The sequence below is a fragment of the Phodopus roborovskii genome, unplaced genomic scaffold (genome assembly GCF_943737965.1).
Source record: "Phodopus roborovskii unplaced genomic scaffold, PHOROB, whole genome shotgun sequence".
Classification (NCBI taxonomy): domain Eukaryota; kingdom Metazoa; phylum Chordata; class Mammalia; order Rodentia; family Cricetidae; genus Phodopus; species Phodopus roborovskii.
The window spans coordinates 30024318-30051261 of record NW_026126409.1 but is presented as its reverse complement, the minus strand read 5'-3'; the positions used below and the strand labels follow the sequence as shown (position 1 = coordinate 30051261).

At 46.2% G+C, this 26944-nt stretch overlaps 1 protein-coding gene across 2 annotated transcripts in view; it reads right to left on the bottom strand.

Moving 5' to 3' along the window:
- Positions 1-20553, bottom strand: part of Prag1 (PEAK1 related, kinase-activating pseudokinase 1) — a 47421-nt gene extending 26868 nt beyond the window's left edge. Inside the window, exons 1-3 of one of the 2 annotated variants that reach the window (XM_051182276.1) lie at positions 20262-20553; positions 15731-16147; positions 11130-12928 (exon numbers count right to left, since the gene is read on the bottom strand). In XM_051182276.1, the coding sequence (XP_051038233.1) occupies positions 11130-12928; positions 15731-16021 (2090 nt within the window). In that variant the 5' untranslated portion in view covers positions 16022-16147; positions 20262-20553. Of the gene's footprint in view, positions 1-11129; positions 12929-15730; positions 16148-19535; positions 19677-20261 lie in introns of those variants that run through there. The other variant, XM_051182277.1, reaches the window with a different exon arrangement.
- Between the last annotated feature and the right edge of the window lie 6391 nt (positions 20554-26944).

The following is a 26944-nucleotide window of genomic DNA, read 5'->3' as shown; positions in this document are numbered from 1 at the left end:
GTATCGCTGAGTGAGCATATTGGACCAAGAGAGACTGGTTTTTCCCATTGTTAGACTTTGCATCTGGAGTATCACCCACAGACTATATGTCCCCCACAAACTCATATGCTGATGGTCCTCAGCACAACCATGTCCTTGAAGAAGACTGGATTGTAGGGCTCTGACCTCACTGGGGTGTTAGCCACTCTTGGGTGGGTCCTTCACCTGAGACGTTACTGTGAGACAGTAGAAAGTTTAAGTAGCCTAAAGGATATGTCTGTTCACAGCCCCTACCTCACTTTCACTAAGCTTTCTGGATGACTGGAGGCCAGCAGATTCCTCTGCTGTGACATTCTGAATTGCCTCAGGCCTGAAGAAAAGGAGCTAGTTGACCCTTCTTCAGAATCTTCTGAACCATGAGCCAAAATGAATCCTTCCTCTACTGAAGTTCTTTACTGAGGTATTTTGCCATTGACAGTAAGCTGGCTAGCATACTGATAGTCTCATAAACACACACACACACACACACACACACACACACACACACACAGTGTCAGGTTAATAGTTGCTTTTAGTCAATGGATCAAAATTGGTCAACAGAAATTTGCAGGTATCTGCCCTAACTCTACACTTTGCTGCTAAAAGACACAACATTTGTTAAAGATGGATCGTTTGGGTTTCTAGAAGCAGTCTTGAGCTTATGCCACAGTGTGTGCTTTCTCATAGATGTATTGGGCTGCCGGATACAGGGGTGAGATGGCAGACACCTAGAGCTTCCTGGGATGAGATTTCAGTGAAGGCTGAAGATGCAGACAAAGCCATTTGAGAAATGTTGAGTGTTGAAGAGCTCAGCTGCTAGACTCCATTGCCCAAACCATGACCCTTCATCTCCAGGACAACCCTCTAGGAACACATGCTCCAGCTACATAGGCTGGAAAGTTTATAAGAAGGAAGCTTCCCACTCCTGTTCACACAAGAGGGATGGATGCCTTGGGAGAGGAGATGAAAGCAGTTAAAAACTAAGCAGCTTCCATTCACAGGGAGTACTCCCATGACCTGCCCTGTACACAGGTAGGGCCCTCGAGAGCCTGTGGAAGAACAGCCATCAAAGCAATTGACTTAGCTCCTGAACGGGTTTCCGGGTCACCTCAGAGGCCACTAGTGTGGTAGCTTAGCCAAAACACTGGGATTTCCCAAAATTACTGGGTGTGTCTTGAGAAAAAAAATGTACTTAGTTTCTCTGTTTCGCCTTCCCATTTATAATGTAAAAAATGACCACGTGTCTTTAAGTACGCTAGGAAAGTTCTTAGTATTTACAAAGTACTACATGCATATAGAAAGTGCTAGTTAGATGGATGAACAGAGGAATAGATGGTAGGATGGACGAATGATACGATAACAGAATGATGACTTCAGCAGCCTCTAGTAAATCAATCATTACCTTTGTCACTACCAAACCAGAAGGGTTACAGGGCTCACTCTACCTTTATGCTTCTGTTTTCATTATGGCATTTTAGAGACCCTAAAGGGGGAAGGACAACCAAGACAATGCTTTGAGGACATATTTTATTCTAAATTAACCAGGAAGAGTTGACTTGTTCATCTTTCAGACCTCATTTTGAATCTATGTGTTATACATTTGGATCATTTAGAGTATAGGTCCAGATGCAGATGCCAACACAGCCTCCAGCCAATCAAGTTACTTAACTCATTGTCCCCAGCCAATCAGTTTACTCGAATCATTGCCTGGCTTTCAGTATAGGCAAGTATAGGAAAAGAACAACCCTTATTGTATTATCCTGTCATTTGCAGAAGATAATCTCCTTTGAATATCTCAAGTTCCCTAGGACAAAACCTTCCTCTTCCTATCTCTTCCTCATGAGCCAGCAAATACCTCTAGTGGCTGACCCAATCAAGCCAGTAGTGACCTCTTGTCTCTATGTGAGTCACTGTGATTGTACTCTTAAGCTATCTATTCTTATAACAATCCACCCATGAAGATTATCTACACCTGGTGGTAATATTTTTGTTTCTAAGCTTTTGGCTTTGGTGAGTCTGGTTTCTGAATTTTCATACTTGTGTTCTTGGTTGACAAAAAGTTCAAGTCCACTTTCCCGATGATGCACCCGTATCCTTCTACTTGTCTTAAGAAATCAGTGTATATTTATAGTAGACCCCATTTCTACCTCCTTGCTTAGAAGGCTGCTTGGAAAAAAGTTAACAGGATAGAGTCTTCTTTGTACTGCTCCAGTCTGTTATCTAAGAAGGGTTAGAACTACTCACAGGCTCTCTTCACACTCCCTGGTTGTTCCCCAGAACTCTTTCCTCAATGCTACCATTTCCCTACTCTCATCCTCAGCTCCAACCTCTCAGTCTGGATTACTCCAAATACATGCCATCCTTGCTTCTGCCTAGCACTTTTCTAGAAAAAATGTACAAATATGTCTCTAGGACCACAATTAATTCATGCTAGGTCCCCCCAGAAACTGGAGATTTTATCCTAAGATTGATAGGAACACAATATGCAACAACAACAACAAAATGAAATAATATTGTCAAAGTAGAACCATACTGGAAATCTCAGGTTTTTTAATACAAAAGGTCGTCACAAAACTCTGGTAATCGAGACACACATGCTCAGACAATGTTTGTCAAGGTGGCAAGACCATTTGATGGAAAAAGACAGACCTTCCAATAAGAGATGCTAGATTAGAGCACTGGATGGATTTGGACCTAGCCAATGAAAACTAACCCAATGTGGTAAACGTAAAGCCTAAAGCAATCACATTGTCAGAAGAAAATTGGACCAAAGCTTCATGACACTGCATTTGGCAATGACTTCTGGGAATTGAACCAAGGGATGCGCAGAAGAGAATGATAAATAGGATTGCATCAAAATGAAAAGCTTTCATAGGTCAGTGGACACACACAGCACAGTGAGAAAGCAACCCATGGGCTGGAATAAATACATTTGTAAACACTGATTCTAATAAGAATTCAGCATGCAGTACCCATGAACTTCCACAAGTCAGTAACTATGACAATGTAACAACAGAAGTTTAAAAGGGAAAAGACCTTAAAGAGACCTCCTTCCAAAGGTTAGAATAGCCAGAAAACACATGGAAAGATTTTTTTTAACATCACTAATCATTAGAGAAATGCCAATCAAAATCACAATGAGATGCTACTTCATACTCATATGGAGAATTACTATATGAAAATGAAGCAAACAATCCCCAGGAAGTAGCAAGTTTTGGAGAGGATGTGGGGAAATCAAAGCCGTTGTTTACCACTGGTGGGAATAATAGTAGCACAACAGTTAAGGGACATCGCTGTGTGGCAGCACCTCCAAATTTTTTTTTTAAATTTGATATAAAATGATCCTGCAATTCTAACTCTTAGCTATATACGTCCCCAAAGCAAAGGCAGGGCACAGGAGACCATGCACAAAGCAACATTATTCACAACAGCTATAAAAATGGAAGTGTCCATTAACAGATGAATGGACAAAGGACAAGACACAGCAGAATATTAGGCCTTCAGAGGGAATTCTGTCAAAGTACAACATGGCTGAAACTTGAAGGTGCTGTGCCAAGCACAGCAGCCCATCACAAAAAGACATCTTAACATGAATATCTAGCACAGAATCAGTAACAGGAAATAGAATGGCTCCTATCACGGTAAGGGAAAGTGCTGAATTATTGTTTGATGTACAGTCTCAGTTTGAAAGATGAAAAGAACTCTAGAGATCGACTGTACAACTACGTGAGTATGTAGTTGACTCTCAACCCACAGGTTCCTTTTCTGCAGACCTAGCCAGCCACAGAGAGATAGTGTTGGGAAGTCAACGTGGTCTCTGTTGAGAATATTCACACTTTGATTCCTACCATTGTTTTCCATACACTCTCGCCCAATTTTCCATACACTCTAGTCCAACAACTATTTATAAATCATTTACATTGTGTGAATTGCTTAGATAACTCTAGTGATGATTAAGGGTAACTGGGGGGATGTGGGTAGGTCATATGCAAATGCTAAATTACTTTACAAGAGACCTAAGCATGAGGAGAAGTTGGTACCCGTGGGTAAAGCTTGAATCCATCTCCTATGGATATGGAGTGCTGACTGCACTTACTACTCAGCTTTGCATGTAAAAATGGCTTAAGACTGCAAACTATGCTAGGGGTAACTTACCACAGCTTAAAAAATAATCTAAAAAGATGTGAAAGCATCTTTCCTTTGGTGGGAAGGGAAGCTGGGCCTGGCGGTACAGATCTATAATCCCAGCAAGTTGTGGGAGAAGAATAGGGAAAACAGAAAGATCACAAATTCAGGACTAGTCTGCAACTTAGTGAAACCCCATCTTACTATGCTATAAGAAAGGCTTTGGTGTGTAGCTCAGTGGTTGAGTACTTGTCTAGCATGTACCAGATTCTGGGTTCACTTGCCAGAAACCTCCCCACAGCCCATAGATATGGCATGTTACACTGTTACTTTGTGTCTGCATTATTTTATATTAACTGTGTTCTGCAATGTGTCCTTGATCCTTCAATAATTTCACTCCAATCTGAGGTCCATCTAGGGTTTTGCACACATTTTTAGTTCACTGCTTTTGGCTTTCAGTCTGAGCAGTCCCATTTCATACTCAGTGACCTTTCTCGTACCTGTTTCTCTACAGATGAGTATCTGCGATTGTTCAAACTTCCTGCTACTGTCAGCAATAATGCAATGGCTTTCCTTGTATATGTCCTTTTATTGACCCCTCTGTGCATTTCTCAAGAATGGAGATTGTGTGGCTGTGGTGTATCCTAATAGTTTTATGAGACATTACCATATTATTATGAAAATAAAAATCACTTCAGCCTCAACTTTTACCAGTAGGACATAGATAGCTTTAGTCTATTCTTTGCCAAAATTTGGTAATATCTGGTGTATAAATCTGGTGCATGGCAAGCTTGCTATTTCTTAATTTCATTTCTCTTTATTGCTATTGCCATACTTTTTCATATCTCTTTCTCTCTCTGTGTGTGTGTGTGTGTGTGTGTGTGTGTGAGCGAGCATGTGCACTCACATGTGTACCCGTGGTGCACCAACAGAGAAAGCTGCCTACCAGCTGGTTACTCCCATGCTCCCAAAGCAGTCAGGAGATCCCAGCAACCAAGTCCCTTTGGTTACTAGATGCAGACTGAGAGGTCTCTGTCACACAGAGACATTAATCTGTGTTTCCTAACCTCCCTCAAAAAGGACATAAAAGTCATGCTCAGGGAAGCAGCCTCTTGTAATTCTTGTATTCTTGTAATTCACTGTTGAAGAAAATGGTTCTAGACGAGTACCTCCTGAGAGGAACATTCTTGTGGCAAGGGGGAACTGGCTCCACACACCTGGCTCTGCTTAAAACAAACAAACAAACAGCAAAGGTAAGTAGGAGAGGCCACTTGCAAGACTAAAATGGACAATCACCGGGAAGGGATTAATCCATGAAAGAATGTATTGTGCCCCACCATGTTTGCCCACCTTGAAGCAGGAGCAATTACTAACCTCAGCCTATTGAACTCAAGGTGGCAAAGTTCTATTGAGCAGGGACAGCCATGGAGTTGCAATGGGTGATGCCAGTCAGGTGAAAAGTTGTTTAATCCATAGTGTGCTGTGGCCTTCTTAAAAATTAAAAATTCTGGGCTAGCAAGATGGCTCAGCAGGTAAGGGCATTTGTGCAGGCCTGGTTGACCTGAGTTTGATCCCCAGAACCCTCACAAAGGTGAAACTGGCTGCACAACATTGTTCTCTGGCCTTTAGACACACAGCATGGCACATATGCCCACACATATCACACAGCAATAAAATTTTAATGTTTATTTATTTAATTTTATGTGTATCTATGTGGGCCTGAGTGTGTTATGTACAGCTTCCCAGTGGAGGTCAGAAGAGAGTGTGGGATCCTCTGTAACTGGAATGGGTGCTGGGATCTGAACCTGGGTCTTTCCCAAGAGCAGTAAACACTCTTAACTACTGAGCCATCTCTCCAGTCCACAGAAACTTTTATTAAAAAACTGATTCTGCACTGAATATCTGCTCTATGGCTGGCTCTGTGCTAAAGGGTATGATGGAAATGCTCAGCAGGAACACATGAAACATAACTCATGCACTCTCTGGACTTTCAGCTCCTGAGTAGCTGAAAACACAGGTCAAGCTTTAGTGCAATGCAAGGCAAACTGTACAACCCTCCCAAAGTGAGGCATGCACAGAGCACAGGGTTCCAAGAAACCTGGGTTCAGGACACTTCATAGTCCAAGCTATTGGTCTCTTGCCAACATCTCTGGAGCACCTGCTTTGTGTCAAGGAAGGAGTGAGGTGCTTTTGTGGAGAGTGACATCATCAGGGTGTGAGACAGAGGGCTGTCACTCAGTGAGTCCTGCATGCTGCACTGAGTCCATGATTCTGTTGCTGAACAGAGCTCAAGCTGTGGTGAAAATCCTGATCTATGAAAACAGCCTCATCAAAGGAAGTCACAGCAGGGGTGGGCCTTCAGTGGTCAGACTGCACACCTGCTCATTTAATTCACACTGATGACACCCTCAGAACCCAAGAGAGAAAACCCTATAGAGACCCTAAGAGGAAAAAACGCTGTGGCTGGACTCTTGGCATCTTGCACAAAGCCCAATAAAAAGCAGGTCCAATGGTTTAAAGATTATCTAACTTGTAGGCATAGTCAAGAACATGCACTCAAAATTGCATAGAAGTTCTTTAAAGATATTGGATATATATGCATCAAGTCAGAAATTGTTTAAAAAATTATGAACCAAGAGGACAGGGGTTAATTTAAATACTTCCTCCTTCCCCGTTTCCAGATTCTGTCCACAAGCTCATGGGAAGGGGCCAACTGCTGGCTTGCTTATGGCATAGAGGATTATAAACCTCACTGTTGACATATGTGCCATGTTCCATTTGCTAAACTGTGTGTGGAGGGTGGAGTTTCTCCCACAGAATATGCACAGTATGCATTCTCCCTGACACAATTCCACCTCTAATTTAAATATGGCCAGAGAGGCTACACATAGTTAGAGAGCGTTCTCAGCATGGGAGTTTTGACTTGCTCCATGGGAGTTTTGACTTGCTCCATTTCTGACCTGGGCCAGTTCATCCCTTCTTAGGCAACCTGATGATCCCCGCTCCTGGGATGTCACCATATTGATGCCTAGAACTTAGTGCAATCACCAGCTCGGTACTACAGCCCAGATGTCCTGGATTCAAGTGATCCTTCTGTCTCAGCCACCGAGTAGCTGGGACTACATAGAATTCAGTATGGAATGAATGGCTCTCCTGTGTCTCCATCTTGTATCTTAACTTCTTTAGCTAGCCCTTCTTTATCTACACCCCCCACCCCCAAGTACAAACCATGGGCTAGTCGGCTGGTTCCAGCTGCAGCCCGGAAAAGGCAGCATCCCACACAGTGCTTCCTAATACAAACTGAGTTTTCAAATTGCCACCCAGATGAGCCCATGAAGTCTTGCTAGGCATTGGTGTCACCACCTATAATTTACTACAGCACGAAGTGGGGCTGAAATAAAGTGTTACAAGCTTTAATCAAACTGGATATGGAGGCTGAGGACAAACAGCCATCTTGCTCACGGCCTTTCTATCCTTGAGGTCATGCTGTGTGGCCATGTTTCGGGAGAGACCACACAATGAAGATGTGTCAGATCTCCTGCTAGAAAAGTGGCTGCCTTTGTGGACAGGAAAGAACTCTACTGTTAGCGTTGTCCCTCTCACACGGGAGGGAACTGAACAAGGAACAGCATCGCTCCCTAGCTTCCCAAAAAGAGAAAGAAAATGTTCCATGGAGTGGATTAAACAGAAAATTGGTGACATAAAAGCAAAAAATACCTCCTACTTCCGTGGGAAACTTTTCTCTGGATTAGCCTTACCTGGATGCAGACCATGCAGAAACATAAGCCCAACTGTTCTCCTACTCCACCATCAAGTCCACTTCTGAGCCCTGGCCTTTGCTTCTAATTTGGGTCTCTTTGTGAACGGCCTGCCTGCTGGTCCTAACCAGACAAATAGCCTTCTGCTGACCTTGTCTCTCAAAAGTCGTTAAGTCATGTCAAACTAGATTTGCATCTGCCCAGAAACAAAAGGCAGAAAGAAATTGGATTCTTGGGCATCTTAATTGTTTGCCCAGGTGCTGCTGCTCTCCCTTAACTGCCTCAAGTCTCAAAGATGAAGTGTGCATGCATGCACGCACAGCCCACACTTCTTGCCTGCAGTTTTGTTTGTTTGTTGGATTGTTTATTTCCTAGCCAACAACCAACAGTACTTGTCAATCCTTATCTTAAAATCCTGCCCTGAACAAGGGACAAGGTGACCCAGAAACCTGGCAAGGTCCATCATTCTAAACAGTGTGGGTGCAGGCAATTGCCTTGGCAGCAGTCAGTAAAGAGTCCAGACTTGGCCAAGAAAGGCACATTAAATAGGCTTAGAGAGTCCATCTTGCAAAACATTACAGCAGGAGGTTAAATATCTCAAACATATAGATAAGCTACTCACTTAACACTCAATATAGGACAGAAGAAAGCCAAGCCATTCCCCTCAAGGGAGGGGTCGGGAAGCAGGTGAACCTCTGTCTAGGTGCTAAGCAGACACAACACACACAACGAGGCTGATCACTAGAAACAAAGCCTGGCCCTATGCATGGAAATTGGATTAAACTTCCATGTTGCCTGAAGATGTTCCACAATTTCCATCCTGGAAAACTGATATCATCTTCCCTAATTACCGATGTGCCCCATGATTGGAATTGATTCATCTGGGGCTGTGTGGCCCCTAAGGTTATCACTTGCCTACAGCTTGACTTCGGAGATGAGAATACTTTGGGGTCCTTTGCACTCTTAAAAGAATTTAATGCATAGTGAGTTCCAGAATTCACAGTCAGTTTATAGTCCCAAGCCTGCTCTCAGGAGAGATGTAAAGATTGAGAAGACAATGCCAGCAACACAAGAAAAATGAGAATGCTTGCTTGCTCACATGGACTAGTTTGACTTACTCTAAATTGATGCCATGGTTTTGAATTTTTTGTTTGTTTGTTCTTGAGGAAATGGAACCCAGAACACCTGAGGTCCTTACCTCATTTGAGCCACATATAATCCACAGGTTTTTGTCCTAGCATATTGGACCTAGAATTTCTCATTTCACCCTAGATGCTAATTCAAACCCCCTCTGAGTACCAAGACTCTTAAGTGAGAAGTTTTAGTTACTTTTCTAAGACTTGGCTGGTATTCCCAGGACTGGGTCAGGCTGCTCCCTACAAGATAGGGGTGCCACTGTCACACTTGACACCCTGTGGCACCTTTCACCTTAGTAACAGCTAACCTCCTGGGTAAACCCTGTTCATTTCATTTCTATAATGGGGTTAGGGTTAGGGTAGACAACAGTTTAGTGTTTTGGAAACTCTGGGAGACAGTATGCGGCTTGTTCAACCGATAACCGTGAGACAGCATGGGTTGGCTTTGTGATATTGAATCTGGTGCACACAGGCACAACTTTGGTGGTCCGTCCTCACACCCTGCTCTTTTGCTGTATGCCTGGATGTGTGCTATAAGGTTGGGAGCTGAGCTACAAGCTGTGGCGAGGCTGCCAGGGACAGATTTCTTCAGCTATCAATCCATTTTGTGATCTGTGGACTGTGGCTGCTAATTCATCTCTTGGGAGTCCATTCTAAGAATTAAATGAGTTATTATGTCTCACGTCTGAAAAAAAGAATCCTTGCTGCAATTCGAACTCGGCTACTGAACCATTCATTCCTTCAGGGAAATGAAACTGTAGCTGAGGGAACCTGACTGAGTCTACAATCACCCAAGACCCTAGAAGGTGTCAGTATTGTGTGGTGGGTAGCCAATGGAATACCAGAACAGAGCAGTGGTCATGAGAGCAAGCCTGTGTTAGATCACATCACAGCCTAAAACACCTTGATGTTCAAAGCCAAATGTCACAGCGGCTTCTCTCTGTGGTCAATCCCCTTGCTTGTGAAAGCAACCCAGAGGTTGCTGCTCGAACAGAACACGGGAAGCCACAGGTCTAGATAAAGAGACCATTTGGAAAGCCTGACTTTTGTAACGGCAGGTTGCTCCTTTCTCGATCAAAATCAGTTTTGCTTTCACCAAAACGGCGTCAAAAAAAAAAAAAAAAGATTCCCCAGAATTTAAATTCTGTTCACAGTTCAATAGCTTAGAAAAGACATTTCCCTGAAGCTTTTGAAAGGCAAGTTGAACTAGCAGCAGAATAGCAAGAAGGTGGCAAAAGCTGTGAGCTTCGTTCAGCATGCTGACCCCAAACTGTACTTTTTTTTCCCCCTTGAAAAACCCACATCAGAGGTGCTTAACCATGTGCAAAGCTTCCTTAAAAGAAAGAAAAAAAGTTCCCTAAGGCCTCAGACAGCAGTACTAGTTTATTGTGAACATTCTTGGCTTTATCTACCTAATTCCTATAGTGTGACCCCGCCTCCCCCCACCCCAAGCCCTCTTTTCCATGTTGTAACAGGTGACTGTTCCAAAGCTTTTCAAGAAAACACTGTGGAAGATTCTTATTGATCAGAGGAGGGGATAGATTAAAAAGAAAAAGTGACAAAAATAACAACAACTTGGTAGTGTTGTTTTGCTTGTTTTGTGATGTTGGGGATCCAACCCCAGGCCTCACTTGGGCTAAACATGGGTTATATCCCTGAGCTTGCCCACACTACAGCCCCAAGTGCTTTTTTTAAAAACAGTGCTAGAGATCAAAAAGGCACAGCCTTACATCTGCTACTAGTGCTATGCCACTGAATTGTACCCCAACAGTAACCCCTCCCACAACTCCCACCCTTGCTTCTTTGCTTTGTAAGATTCATTACAAACAGCCAGTCCACACGTGGCTTTGGGCTTGTTTGCAGAGCACACACACCAAGCAAGAGTTCCTGCTTTCCCGATGCTGAGCTGGGGCTCTGGAAAATTTACATAATGCACAATGGCCTTCAGGCAGACACTGGTGCCTAGCATCCAGCACTCCAGGATAGGCCTTAGGCTTTCCAGAGAGGCAGCAAAAGCAAAGGTTTTTAGGAAAGGCCCTACAGACTGGTGCTTTTTTCTTATGATTCTTCACAAACAGCCAGTGCTACTCACCTTGACTTTGGAGGAGGGGGAGGTGGTGAGAACGCGTCCATCCTGCCTCTGTCCTTGGGGAACTCGAAGGCAAAGGAAGCCGATTTGCTCATCCCAGAGCTAGCTTTGCTGTTCTGCCCAGAGGAGCCATCGGTGGGACGGAGCCGGTGCCACGTAGAGGAGTTTGAATGGTCTGTGGTACCATTTTCCACTTCTCTTCCCCAACTTTGGCTCAACAATTCCTGCCCTACCTCCTTTTCTTCCTCTATCCGACACTGGCGGCTCCAAGCACCAGTCTGGTATCTTGGCCGTCTCTGATCCAAGGCTGAAGAAGGGGTAGCTGGTGGGGGACACTTGGCAGGGTCCCCGGCAGCAACACCATTGGTCTGGCAGGAGGAAGTTCGGCTAGTAGGAACTCTAGACAGAAGCTGGGGTCCAGAACAGCTGCCACCAGTGTTCCCATCGCTGTGGTCAGCCAGAGGAGAGGCTGTGGGTGATGCTGGGGACCCTCCCGGACTACTTTTGGATAGCTTAGGAGGAATGGCGGGCTTCTCTTTGGGCGTGTTTTCAGTCACATTATGTGGATGGCTCTCCCTTGAGCTTAGCCCCTGCATACCCAATGGTTCCTCTTCACCAGCCTGTACATTCTGGTTCGAAGGCCCATGTGGCCACTGCACCCCCACAGCAGAGTCAGGGCTGCTCAGGTAGATAGTCCTATGGTCCTCTTCTGGGTGGGCAGCAATGACAGTAATGGTGGTTGCCACCTGAGGAGCCACATTTGTGCCTTCCCTGTCCTGGCTCCAGCCAGAGGATGTCTTCTGAGCCCAGGTGTCACCTGTCCATACTTGGCCCTGACTGTGGCCAGAGGGTACCTGCTCAGCCTTAGTCTCGGTCCTTGAAGGCACGGGCACGGCCTTCTTCCTCTTGGTACTTTCAGCATAGATGGGTTCAGGCTGCACAGCCTCCCTAGGAAGGGCTGGGGGCTGGAGCTCCCCAGCTTGACCCACACATTTGCCAGAGGGGATTACATGGCAACCAGAGTCCTGCTGCTTCCCCAGGCCTGGCTCCTTCACAAGAGAGCAGCGGTCATTCTCAAGGTGGGGAGAAAAGGGACTGCTGGTACGGCTGCTGCCACTGCCACAGGACAGGCCGTCTGAAGAGCTGGCAGCCTCTGAGTTAAGGGATGGCTTCTTGGGGCCCAGACGGGGAGGATTCGCTGGGGATCCCTGGCCACAACACTCTCTGGGAAAGTTCAAAAGACGCTTTTCCTCTTCTGCTGGTCTCACACATGTCCCCTGCTCACAGCACATGGGAGAGCAGTCCCCTCCACGTCTGCCAGAGCCCTCCGTGCTATGCACAGCATCCTTGGATTCTGGACAACAGTCCAGAATGGAGCAGTACTCTCCACCTTCGCTGTCTCCAGAGGGTGAGCACCTTTGGTCACTGTCATCCTCTGAGGGGAGGGACTCCCTGGGGGGCTGTGGAGAAGGGCAGGGCCTGGGGCCCTTGGGGCAGCTGGATGTCATCCCTGCAAAGGCAGCAAGCCTCTGACGGAAGCTCTCCTGAGCTGAGGGTAGCTCTTCCCTCCCAGCCTTCTCTTCCTGGAAGCTCACGGGTTGAAAGGCAGTGTTCCTGTCCACTCGGGCGTCTAGGTTGTGCAGTCCAACCATGGTGTAGGCTGAGGGACAACAAGAGTTGCCATCTGCGCAGGCAAGGGCGCCTGAAGGCTTCTGCATTCCTCGGAAACTGCCTAGGTAAACTATTGGCCCATCCTCTTGTTTCTGGAATGGGGACTTGCCTGGGGCTCTTCTCCAGCTCACCTACACAGCCCCAGGGTTAAAAAACATGTATTATCCTTTTGTCAGAGGAGGGAGAAGAGAGAAAAAAGTGAAAAGCAAGCAATAACACTGTTACCTGTCTCAGACAGCATGCAGATCCATGCTAGGATCATGGACAAGCAATGCCCATGCCCACCGATCTACCCGGTGGCATGACAGTCATGATTAGGGTACCCAGTGAGCCATTCGTCTTTCTAGATACTGAGCTACGCATCCCACCCAGGGGTTGTAATGCTTTGGGCTTATGTCTGCTTGGTAAAAAAGACCAAACCAAAAACTGAAAGAGTAAAAATTGACAATGGCTGAGAGAAAGAATTCCACTGGATTGAAAAGTGTTTGAAATTTTGTTTAATCTTCCCTTCTGCTGATGGTCACTGGATAACCCAGCTATGGCACATTCCTGAAGAAACGAGCCACAATGATTTCTTCCCTTTCTTTAAAAAAGTACTTTGCTATTCTGTGTGTATGGGTATTTGGCTGCATGTATGTGTGAGCACCACAAGTGAGTGCCTGGTGCCCAAGGGACCAGAAGAGGGCATCAGATTTCCTGGAATTGGAGTCATAGACTTTTGTGAGTGTACATACAGGTGCTGGAAATCAAACCTGGGTCCTTTGGAAGAGCAGCCATCTTTCCAGACCCCCTGTATGATTTTGTTTGTTTGATTGCTTTTTTTGTTTTTTTCAGATAGAGTTTCTCTATTTAACAGCTCTGGCTATCCTGGAACTTGCTCTATAGACCAGGCTGTCCTGAAATTCAGAGATTGCCTACCTCTGCTTCCCAAGCCATGGGATTAAGGATGTGTGCCACCACCACCCAGCTCCTGAATGATTTTAAAAAGCACTTCATATGAGAAGTAGGTGTAGACCAGGAGGCAAAGGGATGGTTTCTGAGCTGCGTCCAGGCTTCCTGGCATTTTGACAGACTTTCTTTTGAGCCATGCCACACCACTGCCCTTTCTGCCATTTTACAGTCCTGAGCTCTGATCCCATCTGCTTCAGTGGCTGGACTAGTTGGGTAACAAGACGAAGATGTGACCTGATCATTCCTGTCAACAAAGTTACTGTCCCTTTTCCTTCCCTTCTTACCCACGCCCATTTGTGCAGATAGCTTCAAAGCAGGGCTTGCATGGGGCTCCTTACCCAGGGGATTCTGAATACAGAGTCACTGGATTATATGGGTGAAAGTTGAAGGTGCCAAGACTTGCTGGGTGAATTGGGTGTAGCCAGCTCAGGGAAAATGGAGCAGCTCATAAAAGGACATGGAGCTTTCTGCCACCACAGGAAATGCCTCTCTTCACACAAACCTCTCTAGATTTAAAGCTGACCTTTGTTTTCACATACACTCACACACCCTTCCTGATTCTTGTACCACATGGGTTGAGGAAATCCAGGACACTAGAAGAGGTCACTGCGAGACTAGAGTTCTTAGAACGTCCTCGGCATATGGTCTCAGAGACACGTCCACAGACAGCAGCCTCCAGTAGCCCTGGCCCACACACCCTCACCACAATTACATCTTTCTAAGGGTTTGTTTCAGGAGGCAAAGAAAGCTCTAACCTCTAGCGATATAATGCTTAGTGATTCTAGATAGAGCTCACTAAACCTCTACTTCAAAACTGGAAATGTGAGGGCCTGGGAGGTGGCTCAATGCTATGCAAGGATGCACTCTGAGTACAGAAACCCAGAAGTCTCCTGGGAGGCTGGGTGTGGTGTTATAAATCTGTAACCCAGTGCTGGGGGAGCGGGCAGAGACAGGCAGATGCTGTGGGACTCATTGACCGGTCAATCTAGCTGAGAAACATTGAACTCCTCAAAAACAAGGTAGAGGGAGCAGCAAGAGTGAGAATCCAGAGGTTTGGAGTACTTGCTGCTCTTCCAGAGGACCTAGGTTTGGTAGTTTTCAGCACCCATGTGGTAGCCAACAACAACAGCAACAACAACAACAACTGCAATTTCAGTTCCAGGAGATCTGAAAGCTTTTCCTGGCCTTTTCAGGCACCAGGCGTGCATGTGGTATACACATATGCCAGCAAACTATTCACGTACATGAAATAAAAATAAATAAATCTTTAAAAAATAAGCAAACAAATGAAAAAAAAGGCAGAGAGAAACTGAGGAAGAAACCCTAGTGGACCTCAGGCACACTCACAGTTACACGCATACACACACCCCACACACATGCACCCATACATACACATATAAATTAAAAAGAAAAGCTACAAGCATGAACAATGTCTGAGTACTAAATAATTACAAGGAACTGTTTTGCTGATATTTTAGATGTGACTGTGCATCGTGGCTCTATGTTCTCAGGCTTTATCATTTAAATATACGTGCTTACAGTTTCCTCTGCAGTGCACAGGGAAGGGAAGTGGGTGGAGAGAGAGATGAAATGACACTGGGCATGAGCTGAGGGTTGCAGAAGCTCATTGTGGAGGGGTGCTGAGGGCATGGCAGTCACTGTGCAACGGCTGCTGCTTCTGTAAATACCTAAAGTTACACCCAGTAATTCCAAGCTTTTGTTTTTCTTTGTTTTCAATTTCCCTTTGATAAGTCTCCAAATCAGGAGAGTATCCTGCGGTACAGGACTAACAGACATTAGTCTAAAGGAAGAAATAGAAAGGTAGATGGCAATAGCCAAATAGCAGCTGTCAGGGGGACTGCAAGCTCAGGGCAGCTTGCAATAGTCTTGTTCCAATAGCCCTCCATGGCTGCCAGCCAGCCAGCATGTGTTAGAATCAGAATAGCCCCTGTAAAAATACCAGCTGGGTTAGTCAGCCTCACCTTCGGCACTTCAGGACCCAGGCTGGCCTCAGTCCACAAGTCGGAGGTCTCGGAACTCATCATGGTAGGTTTTACAGCAATGGTGGGCTTTGAGTAGGACAAGCCGTTCACGCCTTCATCTTCTAGGCGGCAGTTCTCGGGCCTGGCAGGCAGTCGAGTTACCGTGGGTAGGCTGCTTGCTCTAGCCTTGGGATGGCCAGCTGTTAGCTGGTGATCGCTCCGTAAGCAGAAGCAGTTCTTGCAGGATCCAGGTTTCCAGACGTGCTCCACAAAGTCACTGCACGCAGACATGTTTGGGCTCTCCGGGTTCAGTGGAATGGTCTGGAGCACTGTGAGCCAATAGGATGCGGGTTCATCTTGGGCCCAGCTCTCTGATGTGGTCTTAGAGGAGGCACAGATGGGTTCTGGATCAGCTCCCTGGAAGATTAGGATTTGTGATTAGCAATAAGAGACTACTAGAAGACTGGAGATGAGGAAGAGAGTAAAGGAGTAAAGATGCCAAGAGGGACTAGTCCTTGTTTTCTGGGGCCTGTGCGCAGCTGTCACAAACTTCGATATTCTTTAGCCAGGAAGATTTATTAAAAACTCTACAAACAGGCATTGCCCCTTTTCTCAAATAGACAACACAGGAGACATCCAGGGACTTCAAAGAGGGCTCAATAGGTAACATGCTTGCTGTGCAATTGTGAGGATCCGAGTTCAATCCTCAGCACCCACTGCAAAGCTGGGCATGATGGTACAGTATACATCTATAATCCCAGAGTTGAGTGGTGGAAACAGGAAGATCCCAGGGTCTTGATGGCCAGGAAGTCTAGCCAATCAATGAGCTTCAGGTTTAGTGAGTAACCCTGTACAGCCCAAGAACCAGAACCACAAAGTAATACCACAAATAAAATCTAGGTTTTATAGGTAATAACATGCAGGTTTTGAACAAAATCCAAATGAGAACAGAAGCAGTCAGGGACTCTGAAATGGAAACTTATCCATACTTCTCACAAGTTTTTGAAGAGGGGAAGAGATGTGGTGTTAACCTGTCCCAAAAAGGCGTCTTGGAATCATGGGAATCCTGTCCTGCCCCTTGCTTACTTTACACCATTCAAATCTGTGCTGAGGTAAACAAAGCAGGGTGCTACATGCCAAGTTGGAAACAGAAGACAGAAATGCCTGACTTGACAGTTCTGGCCTAAGAGACACTGGACAAAATATGAAAGAAGAGGTTATCTACCCAATAGGTTTTCCCTGTAATACCCCTGGGGAGAGATGTCACCTTGTCAAAATAGCTCGTTGGTTCTGAAAATAAATATAAAAGCCCAATTGCTTCCACAATCCTCAGTAAATTCACTCCTCAGGAAGAGCTCAAAGGGCTATGGCATCACACAGATAATCCAAATAGCATTTTTATAAGGTAGCTGTGAATCCCATTCTATAGGTACAGATACTACAGCAAAGGCTGGAATCTGGCCATCGATACCAACCAAGTTTGCTGGGCTAGGAAAACAAACCAACTGATTGGATCGTCCCCTCCCCACACCTTGTTCAGGGTACCAAGCAGCTTGCCATTATGTGCTTGCTGCTTTACTGAAGATGAGTTGGCATCCTTGAGCTGAGTACTCTAAACAGGAAACCTTGTGGCCAATCTGAGATGAACAGATTCTCCTTAAACAGGGAAAGTGCTGCCCTTGCGGTTATACTCTACCTCTTCTGGTGGGAATCTGCCTGAGGTTAATTCTCTCTAAACAATCAACAGGACCAGCCAGATACAATCACTGGGAGCTCCAAAGATCATTCCAGACTCTTTGTGGGAAGCACTCCTTCTCTATTCTCCCACACTCATAGATGAGTATAGAAGCCAGATGTACCCCTACTCCGGCCAGTTAATGAGGAAACGGCTTCCTCGTTAAGCTAAATGAACACTCTGAAATGGGAATGTTTCTACCCTCACTGTAGGGTCTTTCTTTAATGAAGCTACTAGACTCTTCTCCTCCCAACACACCCAAATAGCAGGTTCTTCCTGCCAAATCTTCCAGAAGAGGTCACAGGCTTTCAACAAGCAGAGGAATCATGGCCAGATTATGTCTTTTATACAAGCACAAGTCCCAGAGAGCTATAGGCTTGCAGCTAAAGTTTGTAAGGGGTGGGTGCAGCAGCAGGGTTAGGAGAGGGTGGGAGAAGAAAATGTTTTGGTCTCCAGAGAAATAGAGTTTGATATTCTAGAGTCTCTGATGTGTGACATGCCAGGTCACAGGAAAGTCACGTTCAGGCCCATGTCTACTGTAAACAAGGCTCCAGTGCCCCTCGGTGGGCTTTGGGGAGAAAGCATGGACAGCAGCTCCTTGGGGCTCCTCAGCTTCCTGGTCAGGCTGTGGAAGCTGAGGAGGTTGGCATCCAACCACTTCCTCCAGAGGCTGCCACACATTCACACAGAAGCAGTTTGGGTGGCTGCATCTCCTCTCTTCTTCAGTAGGCAATCCAGAACACCCAGACACCTACTTTCTAAGATTCCCCCTCCTTTTCTTGGTAGCCATTGCCTCTGGCAGCCCCGAGAGTTCAGTAGGCTCCTGATTACTGTACTATCCTGCCAGAAGCTACCTTGAGAGCACTCCCTTTACTCTCTTCCTCAACTCTAACATTTTTCTGCAGGCTGACCAAAAACATGGACCATACAACTGGCCAGAAACACAAAGGATTTTAGGGGGCAGTCACAGAATAAAAGAAACAAAGGAAACCCTGTGCTCCCCACCATCATTGACCCACAGGGTCCTGTTAAAACTGGTTTCTCTGTCGCTGCAAACAGAAATCCCCAGTTTGTCTATAGAGCTAGAATGAACTCTTTAGATTTGCACTTCTGTGCCTGGAACTGTCTCTCCTATTTGCTTTCAGTGAAAAGAGGATGAAACATGCAAGTGACACTCACAAAGCTGGAGCAGAGAGCCCTGGGCAGTGCCAGCTCTCCAAAGCCTGGGAATGGTACCTTTCTGGTTCACATTCCTACCTCTGAGGGTAGGTGGGGCCCCCTGGAATTATGCAAATTCTCCCATTTCTCAGTGGGAGGATGCAGTGTAAGATTAGAAAAAGATCTCACATTCTTTGTGATCCAAGTCATGATAAAATAGCTTTGCCTCTGCAAACTTCTGCACTAGGTTTGCGGCTACAATTTACAAGGCTGAGCTGTCAGATACACTCCCACCCTATCTCAAAAAGAATCTGAAGAATCAGGGTGGCCAGATCCATTAAACTAAGTATCTTGGCTCCAAATACTCCTCATATTTGCATCCAAATTTGCTTATTCCTTAACCTGGTGAGAATTCAAGAAACATTCTCATCTTAATAATTCTGTTTTCACAAAGAAATTAACATTAATTGTTTTAAATTTTAAAAATTAATTAATGCAACATCCAAAAAAGGATGTATGGAAAGTATCTATATTGCATTATATTCCATTGGCCAGAGTGGTCTAGGCAACATCTTCCCTGCTAGACACAGAGGGTAAATGACGATATTTACATAATTTTATTTTCTGCATTCTCCGTTGCTGAGCAATCTAACTCTGCAGGAGGAATATGGTCTTGCAGCCTCTACAGTTGGAACCAGTAAGGGGAGCAAAGTTCGGAAGGACCCCAGGAAAGCCCACTTGCTTTCCCAGGGGCTTCCTGCCAAGTGTCTTCAGGAGCTGTAAATGAGAGTTGAGAGCAGCGGTTCGGTTCAACCTTCGCAACCTGACTCTGGACTGAATCCTTGCAAAACTCCTCACCCTTAGACCTTTGGGTTCTGCAATGGGCTTTTCAAAGCCATCCTAGAGCCTTACCTGGGAGAACAGACACAGTGAGGGAGCGCTGTGGGCTGGGAATGCCCAGCCTCCTCCATTCCCATTACCAGGACTCACGAGTGGAGATTCTGTTTTCCAAGTGTAAGCGTGCAAGCGTGTGCATGTGGGTTCATGTGGGTGTGTGCGCCCGGCTGGAGAGGGTGCAGCACAAGCAAAAGTTGGGAGCCACCTCCAGGTATGGAGTGGTCACCAAGGTCCAGCAATGGGACATCACCGTCCTTCGGATCTCCGCTGCAGCCTAGGGGTGGTTTATCTGAACCTCTAAATCGTCACCTCCGGCTCTGGTCGGAGCAGCCCAGACAGCCTCTGCTCCTCAGCTCCTTTGACAATACTCACGGTGTAAAGCAGTCACATAGAAACAAAACAGCGTGGCCAGACCAACAAGACCAGTTACAGCAATCGATTCCCCCTTCCCGGAACTCCAAGGAAAAGTTTCTCGGTTTCAAAGCAACCGTTTCTCGAATGAATTGAAAACACCCCTCCGACTCCCCAGCCTTCCCGGCTTGGCGCCTGCACTTCACGGAAGGCACAACGGGGCGCACGCGGTCCGACTCTCCCTGCGCTCGGATCTGTCGCCTGTCACCCCGAGGGACGCCAGCAGGGGCTGGCCCGCCCGGCCACTGCAGCGACCCCGCGAAAACCCCTGGGCCGCCACGTTCGCCAAACAAAAAACAGGAGGATCTGGAGAGAGCGTGGTGGGCTCACCTCGGGACTGCACTCCCGAAGACTCGCCGTCGGGGGCCCAGCGGTCCGCTGCCCCTCCGGGCGACTCGGAGCATTGTCTGTAGCGTGTCTGCTAGGAGAGCTTGCCCGGCCGAGGGCGGCTGTCTTCTGCCTGGGCCTGGCGGCCGGGTGGCAGCTGCGATCACGGCTCCGCCCCCTCCGCCTCTGGTGACGCTGCCTGCTCGGCTCCCGCCGCACCCCCGCAGTCCTCGGCCCGTGCCCGGCGTCCCCACCGGGCCTGTGCCTCCCGCCACTCCGCTCGTCCCAGACTAGCCAGGAGGACCGCCTTCTCTACCCAGGTCCCTCGTTTCTCCGCACCGTGCCCCGCCCTCTCGCTCGCCACCCCGAGGCTCCGCCCCTAGCCCGAGCCTTGGTGCCCCTCGACCTGGAGCAGAATCCCCCCCCCCCCCCCCCCCGAGCATCCCCAGCTCAGTCTCTGCTCAGGACAGTTCGGCTTAGATGAGCTCCAGTGCTCACAGCCTTCCTTAACCACAAGGCACACATAGGTGTGTCGGGGTAGATGCATTCTGCATCACTCCATCCAGGCGACCCTGGGAGACCCTGGCGGGGAAACGAGAAAAAGGACAAGAGAGGGTTCAGAGTGTGATAATGAGATCAAGGGAGGTGGGTTGTGAAAGGGGCGTGGGCATCGTCGCAGCCACTTACTGTTAGCCTGAGAGAATGCTAAGACGACTGGAGCAGTGCTAGCATTACTGAGACTCCAGGTCCTGCTTAGCCCCTCGTGTCCAGGTCTTTGGCAAATGGCTCAGCACATCCCTTTGAACTTTAATGTTTAGCAATGGAATGCAAGAGTTGGCCTGGAGGACTGGTCTTCAATCATGCTGGGGCACCCAGGTCCCTCCTCCTGTGTTTACACGGTTTCCAGTGCGTGAGTCATTCCCTGAGATACAGCGAGTTCGAGATATTGTTCCTAGGGTGAAAACTCTTTTAACTCCCAGGAGGAAGACAGCCTATGAACCAGCCGGTTCCCTCCCTCCTTCCAGCTGCCTGAGTAGGACAGGCAGACTTGCACCTTGCCCTGGGTGTTCCCCTAAGTACCCAGGTACTGAAGTTGCCTCTCAGTGCTCAGCCTGAATGAAAATGGAAAAGCCCCCACAAACACATCTGAATACTTACCTCTGCTCCCTCTGTTTCACAGACAGGCAGTTTGGTGTAACTCTTACTTTGGTCCTTAATCAGGATGAGTCCACTGAGAGAAGGAAGGTACCACCCCAGAACCCCATGTTCTCTTCCTCTTTATGTGGTATTAATAATGCAGGACTATACAAAAGACCAAAGAGGGAGATATGGATGGTGTCTATGTTAGAAGTGGAAAGGGACCTTAAGGAATATTTACTCATCACTCAATGTTCCCCATTAGTCGTAAGAGTATGGGTAAAATGAGAGGAAGAAGATATAGATGGATGGAAGTAATACTAGCATTCATAAAGAACCTACTTTGTGCTAGGCAACCTCACAGGACCTGGTTATCCCATTTTACACAGCCTAAAACGGGCCCAGATGGTCATTTATAATTTGCCCGGGCTCCTAAAGTGAAACCATGACTCCTGACACCACTGATCATCTGTGTGTTACCTTACTAGATACAGTAAGTTCCATCCTACTTCTCTTGTCAGCCAGAGGGGAAATCATTTCAACAAACACATAAGGAAAACTCTGGTTGAACTCCAGCAGCATTCAGTTCTGATGAAGGATCTAGCCACTTACAAAGACACCAGATGCGGGCGGTGCCAACAAGCATCCAGGTATAAAACACAATCCAAACACAGCCGGGGCTTGTGGTTCAGTAACACTGGGTCCTCTTCCAGGGTTTTTGAGACATCAGAGGTCTTGGGACTCAGGCCCCACAAGTCACTCAGTCCTTTCTCTGCAAAGCTTTCTCCAAGAGGCACACCCACCTCCTAGGGTAAATAAAGGTCATGCCAAACACACAAGAGACACTTTCACACTTTTTACTCCCCTTATCTAAGTTATCCTTAATGTACCAATAACCCAAGGAGCATAATTAAAAGAAGCAAAGTTTGCAACACAGCAAAACTTCAGGCTCTATAGCATGCCACAGCAAGTGAAGGGTTAACTTGGAGTTTCTGCTCCATAAACTGTTCTCAGATGGTTTGCTGTGCTCACAGGAGATAAATGCACAATACTGCTGCTGCTGATCCATAACGTGGCTTTTTTTTTTTTTCAATGCCAGCAGCGTGGTTGCAAAGACGGCTTTAGCTTGCCTAATCAAAAGAATAAAAGAAAAACAATTCAAAAGAGTGGCTGGGATGAACATGAAATACCACTCTCTTGCACAGAGCTCCTCCTGCCCCTGCTAAATGTGTTATAGCCTCTGTGAAGCTGGTAAGCCCACGCATGTGGTGGACATTCTGCTTGGACTTGTACCCTGCACACTGCAATGCAGTGCAATTTGTGTATACAAAGCATTTTGTGTCTGGCGATTTACTGGTTGGTTTGCATGGTGCTTTCCACTTGGGGCTTGAAGTCTCTGATACAAGTCAGACCTTTCACAAGAGCAATTCTCTTGGGGGTTTTAGTGCTCAGGCACCATTCTGTACAAGAGAACAGTTAAATTTTAGGAGATTGAGAGATTGGGATAGGGGTGCTTTGGGGTAAGGTAAACTAGTTTAAAACGAGAAAGTCAAAGAGGCCCAATCAGGAAGTGTGTGCCATTAAATTATTCTGGGAAAATGCAAGCTGGGATATTTGAGAGGGCTCAGACAGCATGAAGACTGGGCCAAAGAATTCTCATGCAGGGTCTTTCTCCATCTGGATGAAACAGAAATGTCTGTCACCTCAATGTCAGAGAAGTATTTCATTTCAGTCAGTGAATATTTCTTGAGTTGTTTCAACCTAGGAAGCACTGACTTGAGACTGTAGGAAAAACAGTAAGGGACAGAGACTCTTAGAAGGGAATGGATGTGAGTTGGGGCAGTATGGAAAAGGGACACAGGCAATCCTTTCATGGAGGCCGGGCCTTTGCACAACAAGAAAGGTTGCTATTTAGGGACAATGGGGACTTTCCAAACTAAAGGAATGGTATCTACAAAGGAATGGATGTGGGAGTGGCCCAAGACTTCTCTGGCAGTCTGGCTGGAGCATGATGACAGGAGACACATTAGAATAGTAAGGTGACCCTGGATAGAAAGCAAGGACATTTCTGTAGCAGGGCCACCTAGTTAGTTTCTCATCAGTGCTCCATGGACCCAATACCCCAGATGGATAAGGAGTGGAGGAAGAGATTAATTAGAAAGACGCATGTCAGAGAGTTTCTATCCTAGGTCCATGGGAGACACTGGGCTTTGATAAGGACAAGGCAAGGAGGACAGAAAAGATGGGTACTGGTGGCTTTTGAGAGGGGCAGACCTGGAGACCATTATAGCACAAATTGACCAAGTGCCATATTTAGCAGGCTGCATAATGAAGCATTGACTGTGCCCAGTGATTACCTGGCTTCTCTCACTTAAACCGCACAGAACTATGGTGTAGAGGACATTAAGAAGGAAGACAAAGGAATTAAAGATACCCAGCAGAATTCTAATCTCTAAGGGCTGATAGGACAATAGTATTCTCAATACAGATAAGAAAGTCAGTGGGTATTATAGCTCTGTGGTGGAAAGCTTGCCCAGCTAGCAGGACTCTCTGCAATCCCCAGTAGCCATCTGGCAGGGGAGAGGACAGTACTGCAATCCCAAGAGTGGTGCTAGGAGCCACACTGTCGATAACGAACAAAATAGGCTTAAAGAAGAGGAGGATTGTCAGACACAGTAGTCTATAAGAGACCATGAAAATGAATGATAGCCCTTTTCCTCCAGACTTTGAAAATCCTGACTGAATTCTGTCTGACGGGAATGGAAGAGGAGTTATCACTGGAATTCCAGGCCTAGTTACTTGCATGAGGTGGGGGAAAGTTTGAGACAAGCTTCAGCTCTCAATTACTGTTTGGACAGCAGTAGAAGACTGCAAAGGACACCATAGAAGAAAGAACCCAGGTGGACAGGTGAGTAATGTGGGCTGGACAGGGATGCACACAGAGAACAGGAGCATCTCATGGTGCAGGTGGTGGCGGCTGCTGACCAGGTAATCTACCATCAGCAAGCCATGAGCAGGTACACCCTGAGACCTGGGCTTGATGTCAGGCCTGGGCTGGTGGCCTTCAGGGTCACAACACCACCACAGAAGAGAATGAGAGTGAGTAAAGTGAGAAGGAATTATTGCCGCAAAGAACTGTCCTGGGGTAGGGTGTTCTGGATGTGGGGCTGGTGTCAAGATTACACAGCAGGTACAAGACTTGCTGCACAGGACTGATGACCTGAGTTTGACCCCTGGAACTAACCAACCATGAAATTGTCCTCTGATCCTCATACACCTACCATGGCACTGTGAACACACATATGCCATGAAAATAACAATAACAAATAATAATAACAATAATAATACTGTCAGGGCTCCTTCTCTCTCACTAGTGAATGACATTCCTTACAAATCAGAGAAAGGGTGGCCTGCTAAGCATTCACAGCTTGGCTTTTTCCAGACTTTTACAGCCACCAACCCAGAACTATCTTGAACTCATTTGAAGAACTTTTGCCAGTTTATCCTTGCCCTAAAATTATATTGTCATATCCTTATAGGTCAAAAATATTGTTTAATCCATTCAAGGGTTCAGGAAGCTAAGGCAGGAATGTCACTTGGGCCCAGGGTTTTGAGGCCAGACTTTGCATTGCAGTAAGCAAGATACCCATCTCAGACCACAAAACAAACAAAACTAAACTAAATTAAACTGATAGGTTGAGTTGAGGTGCAGTCAGTGGTAGAGTGTTTGTGTAGGTGCAAGAGTTGACCCCAGAATTCATTCCCACCCCAAAATAAAGAACCTAAATTATTTTTTGGTTTGTTTTTCAAGATAAGGTTTCTCTTCCTAGTCTTGGCTGTACTGGAACTCTCTCTATAGACAAGGCTGGCCTCAAACTCAGAGAAACACTTGCCTCTGACTCCTGAGTGCTGGGATTAAAGGTGTGTGCCACCACATCTCACCCAAATTAAATTCATAAGCAACTTGCCCAACAACACCTGATTCTTCTCTAACTTTGGTCCTAGGCAGCTTTATTCAGGATCAATCATTATATACTAAGCACTGGATAGTTGTTTTTGGTTTTTCTGCCCAAACTGGAAGGCATTTAAATATCAATGCAAGATGCCTACATCATAAGTCATATGGAACTGAGAGCTAGTTCATTTCCAAGTCTTCATGATCTTTCTTCCTGCCTACATGCTATATGGCCCAGATGTCAATGTTGGGATGCAGAGTGTGTGGGTCACATTTTCTCTTTCTCATATAATAATTTTCATTAGCTGTACAGTTGATGTACAGAAGATGTACATCAGATGTACAGAAAGCATTACTATGTTTTTACAGGGAACAATTTTTAAAATGTTGCTGTTGTTTGAACGGTGTCCCTCTGCCCCCAGAAGATATGATAGAACCCTAACCTCTAGAAGTCAGAACATGGTCTTATTTGGCAGGAAGTTCCTTACAGTCTAACTAAGGCAAAATGAGGCCATTAGGATGGGTCCTTACCCAGTGTAGCTGACATCCTTCTGAAAAGGTAAACTTGGACAGAAAAGGGCACATAAAGAACAGCACTGTGGAGACACAAAGGGAAACGACATTATGAGTAGGACCATGAAATGAAGTCATAGAATGCCAAGGATAGTCTGCTAGCACCAATCACCATTTTAGAAAGAGGGCATCTTGCATCCATAAAACACAGAATGCCAAGCACTGCCTACAAATATCACACACCAGGGGAGACAACAGAGAACTCTGCTAGAACCAAAAGACAGAGCCTGGCCCTGTTAACACTCGGATTTTGAATTTCAGAACTGTGAGAATAAAATGTGGTTTATTATCCAGTTTTGGATGCTTTTTAGAGTAGCCAATAGGAAACTAACATATTTATTAAAACAAAAACATTCCAGTGAGTGGCAGCCACTCCCAATGAGAAGATAAATAGTTTTCTAAGACTAGTTTTGTAAGAGTATAATTCAGGAGCCAAGTTCCTGAAAGCCACCGTGTAATGGGAAGTTCACATATCCATTCTGTCTACACCCCTTTGGCTGATTTGCAAAGAGGATGCCCGTTTTTCGTTGACAGTTCCTCCCCACTGCAGTTTTAGGGTGTCTGGCTGGGAGCATGGCCTGGTTCCATAATTGAACTCTCATGTGTATGGACAAAAAAGTAGATGTCTTCCCTTGGACAATGAGAAGTGACACTTACCAAAGCCATAGAGGGACAACCTGGGAATTAATTCATGACTTCCAGTGCTTGATTTACTCTCCAAACTGTATTCAGGTGCAGCAGAGCCCTTCATGTGAGGAGGGGCTGCAGATGAGAGCATCACCTACCCCCTTTGACTGTTCCATTAGGCTGCCCTAAAGAACCCTCCCTTGTGGATAGATCCTTTGGAAAACTGTTTTACAACTTCTTTACAAGTTATGCCTAAACTGCTCACATGGCCCAGCAGTTCCACTCCAGTCATCTACCCAGGAGACATGAAAAAATGTCCACACAAAGGCTTGCACACACAGTCATACAGCATAACCAATAATAGCCAGAGTAGGAAGAGCTTGTACATCCATCT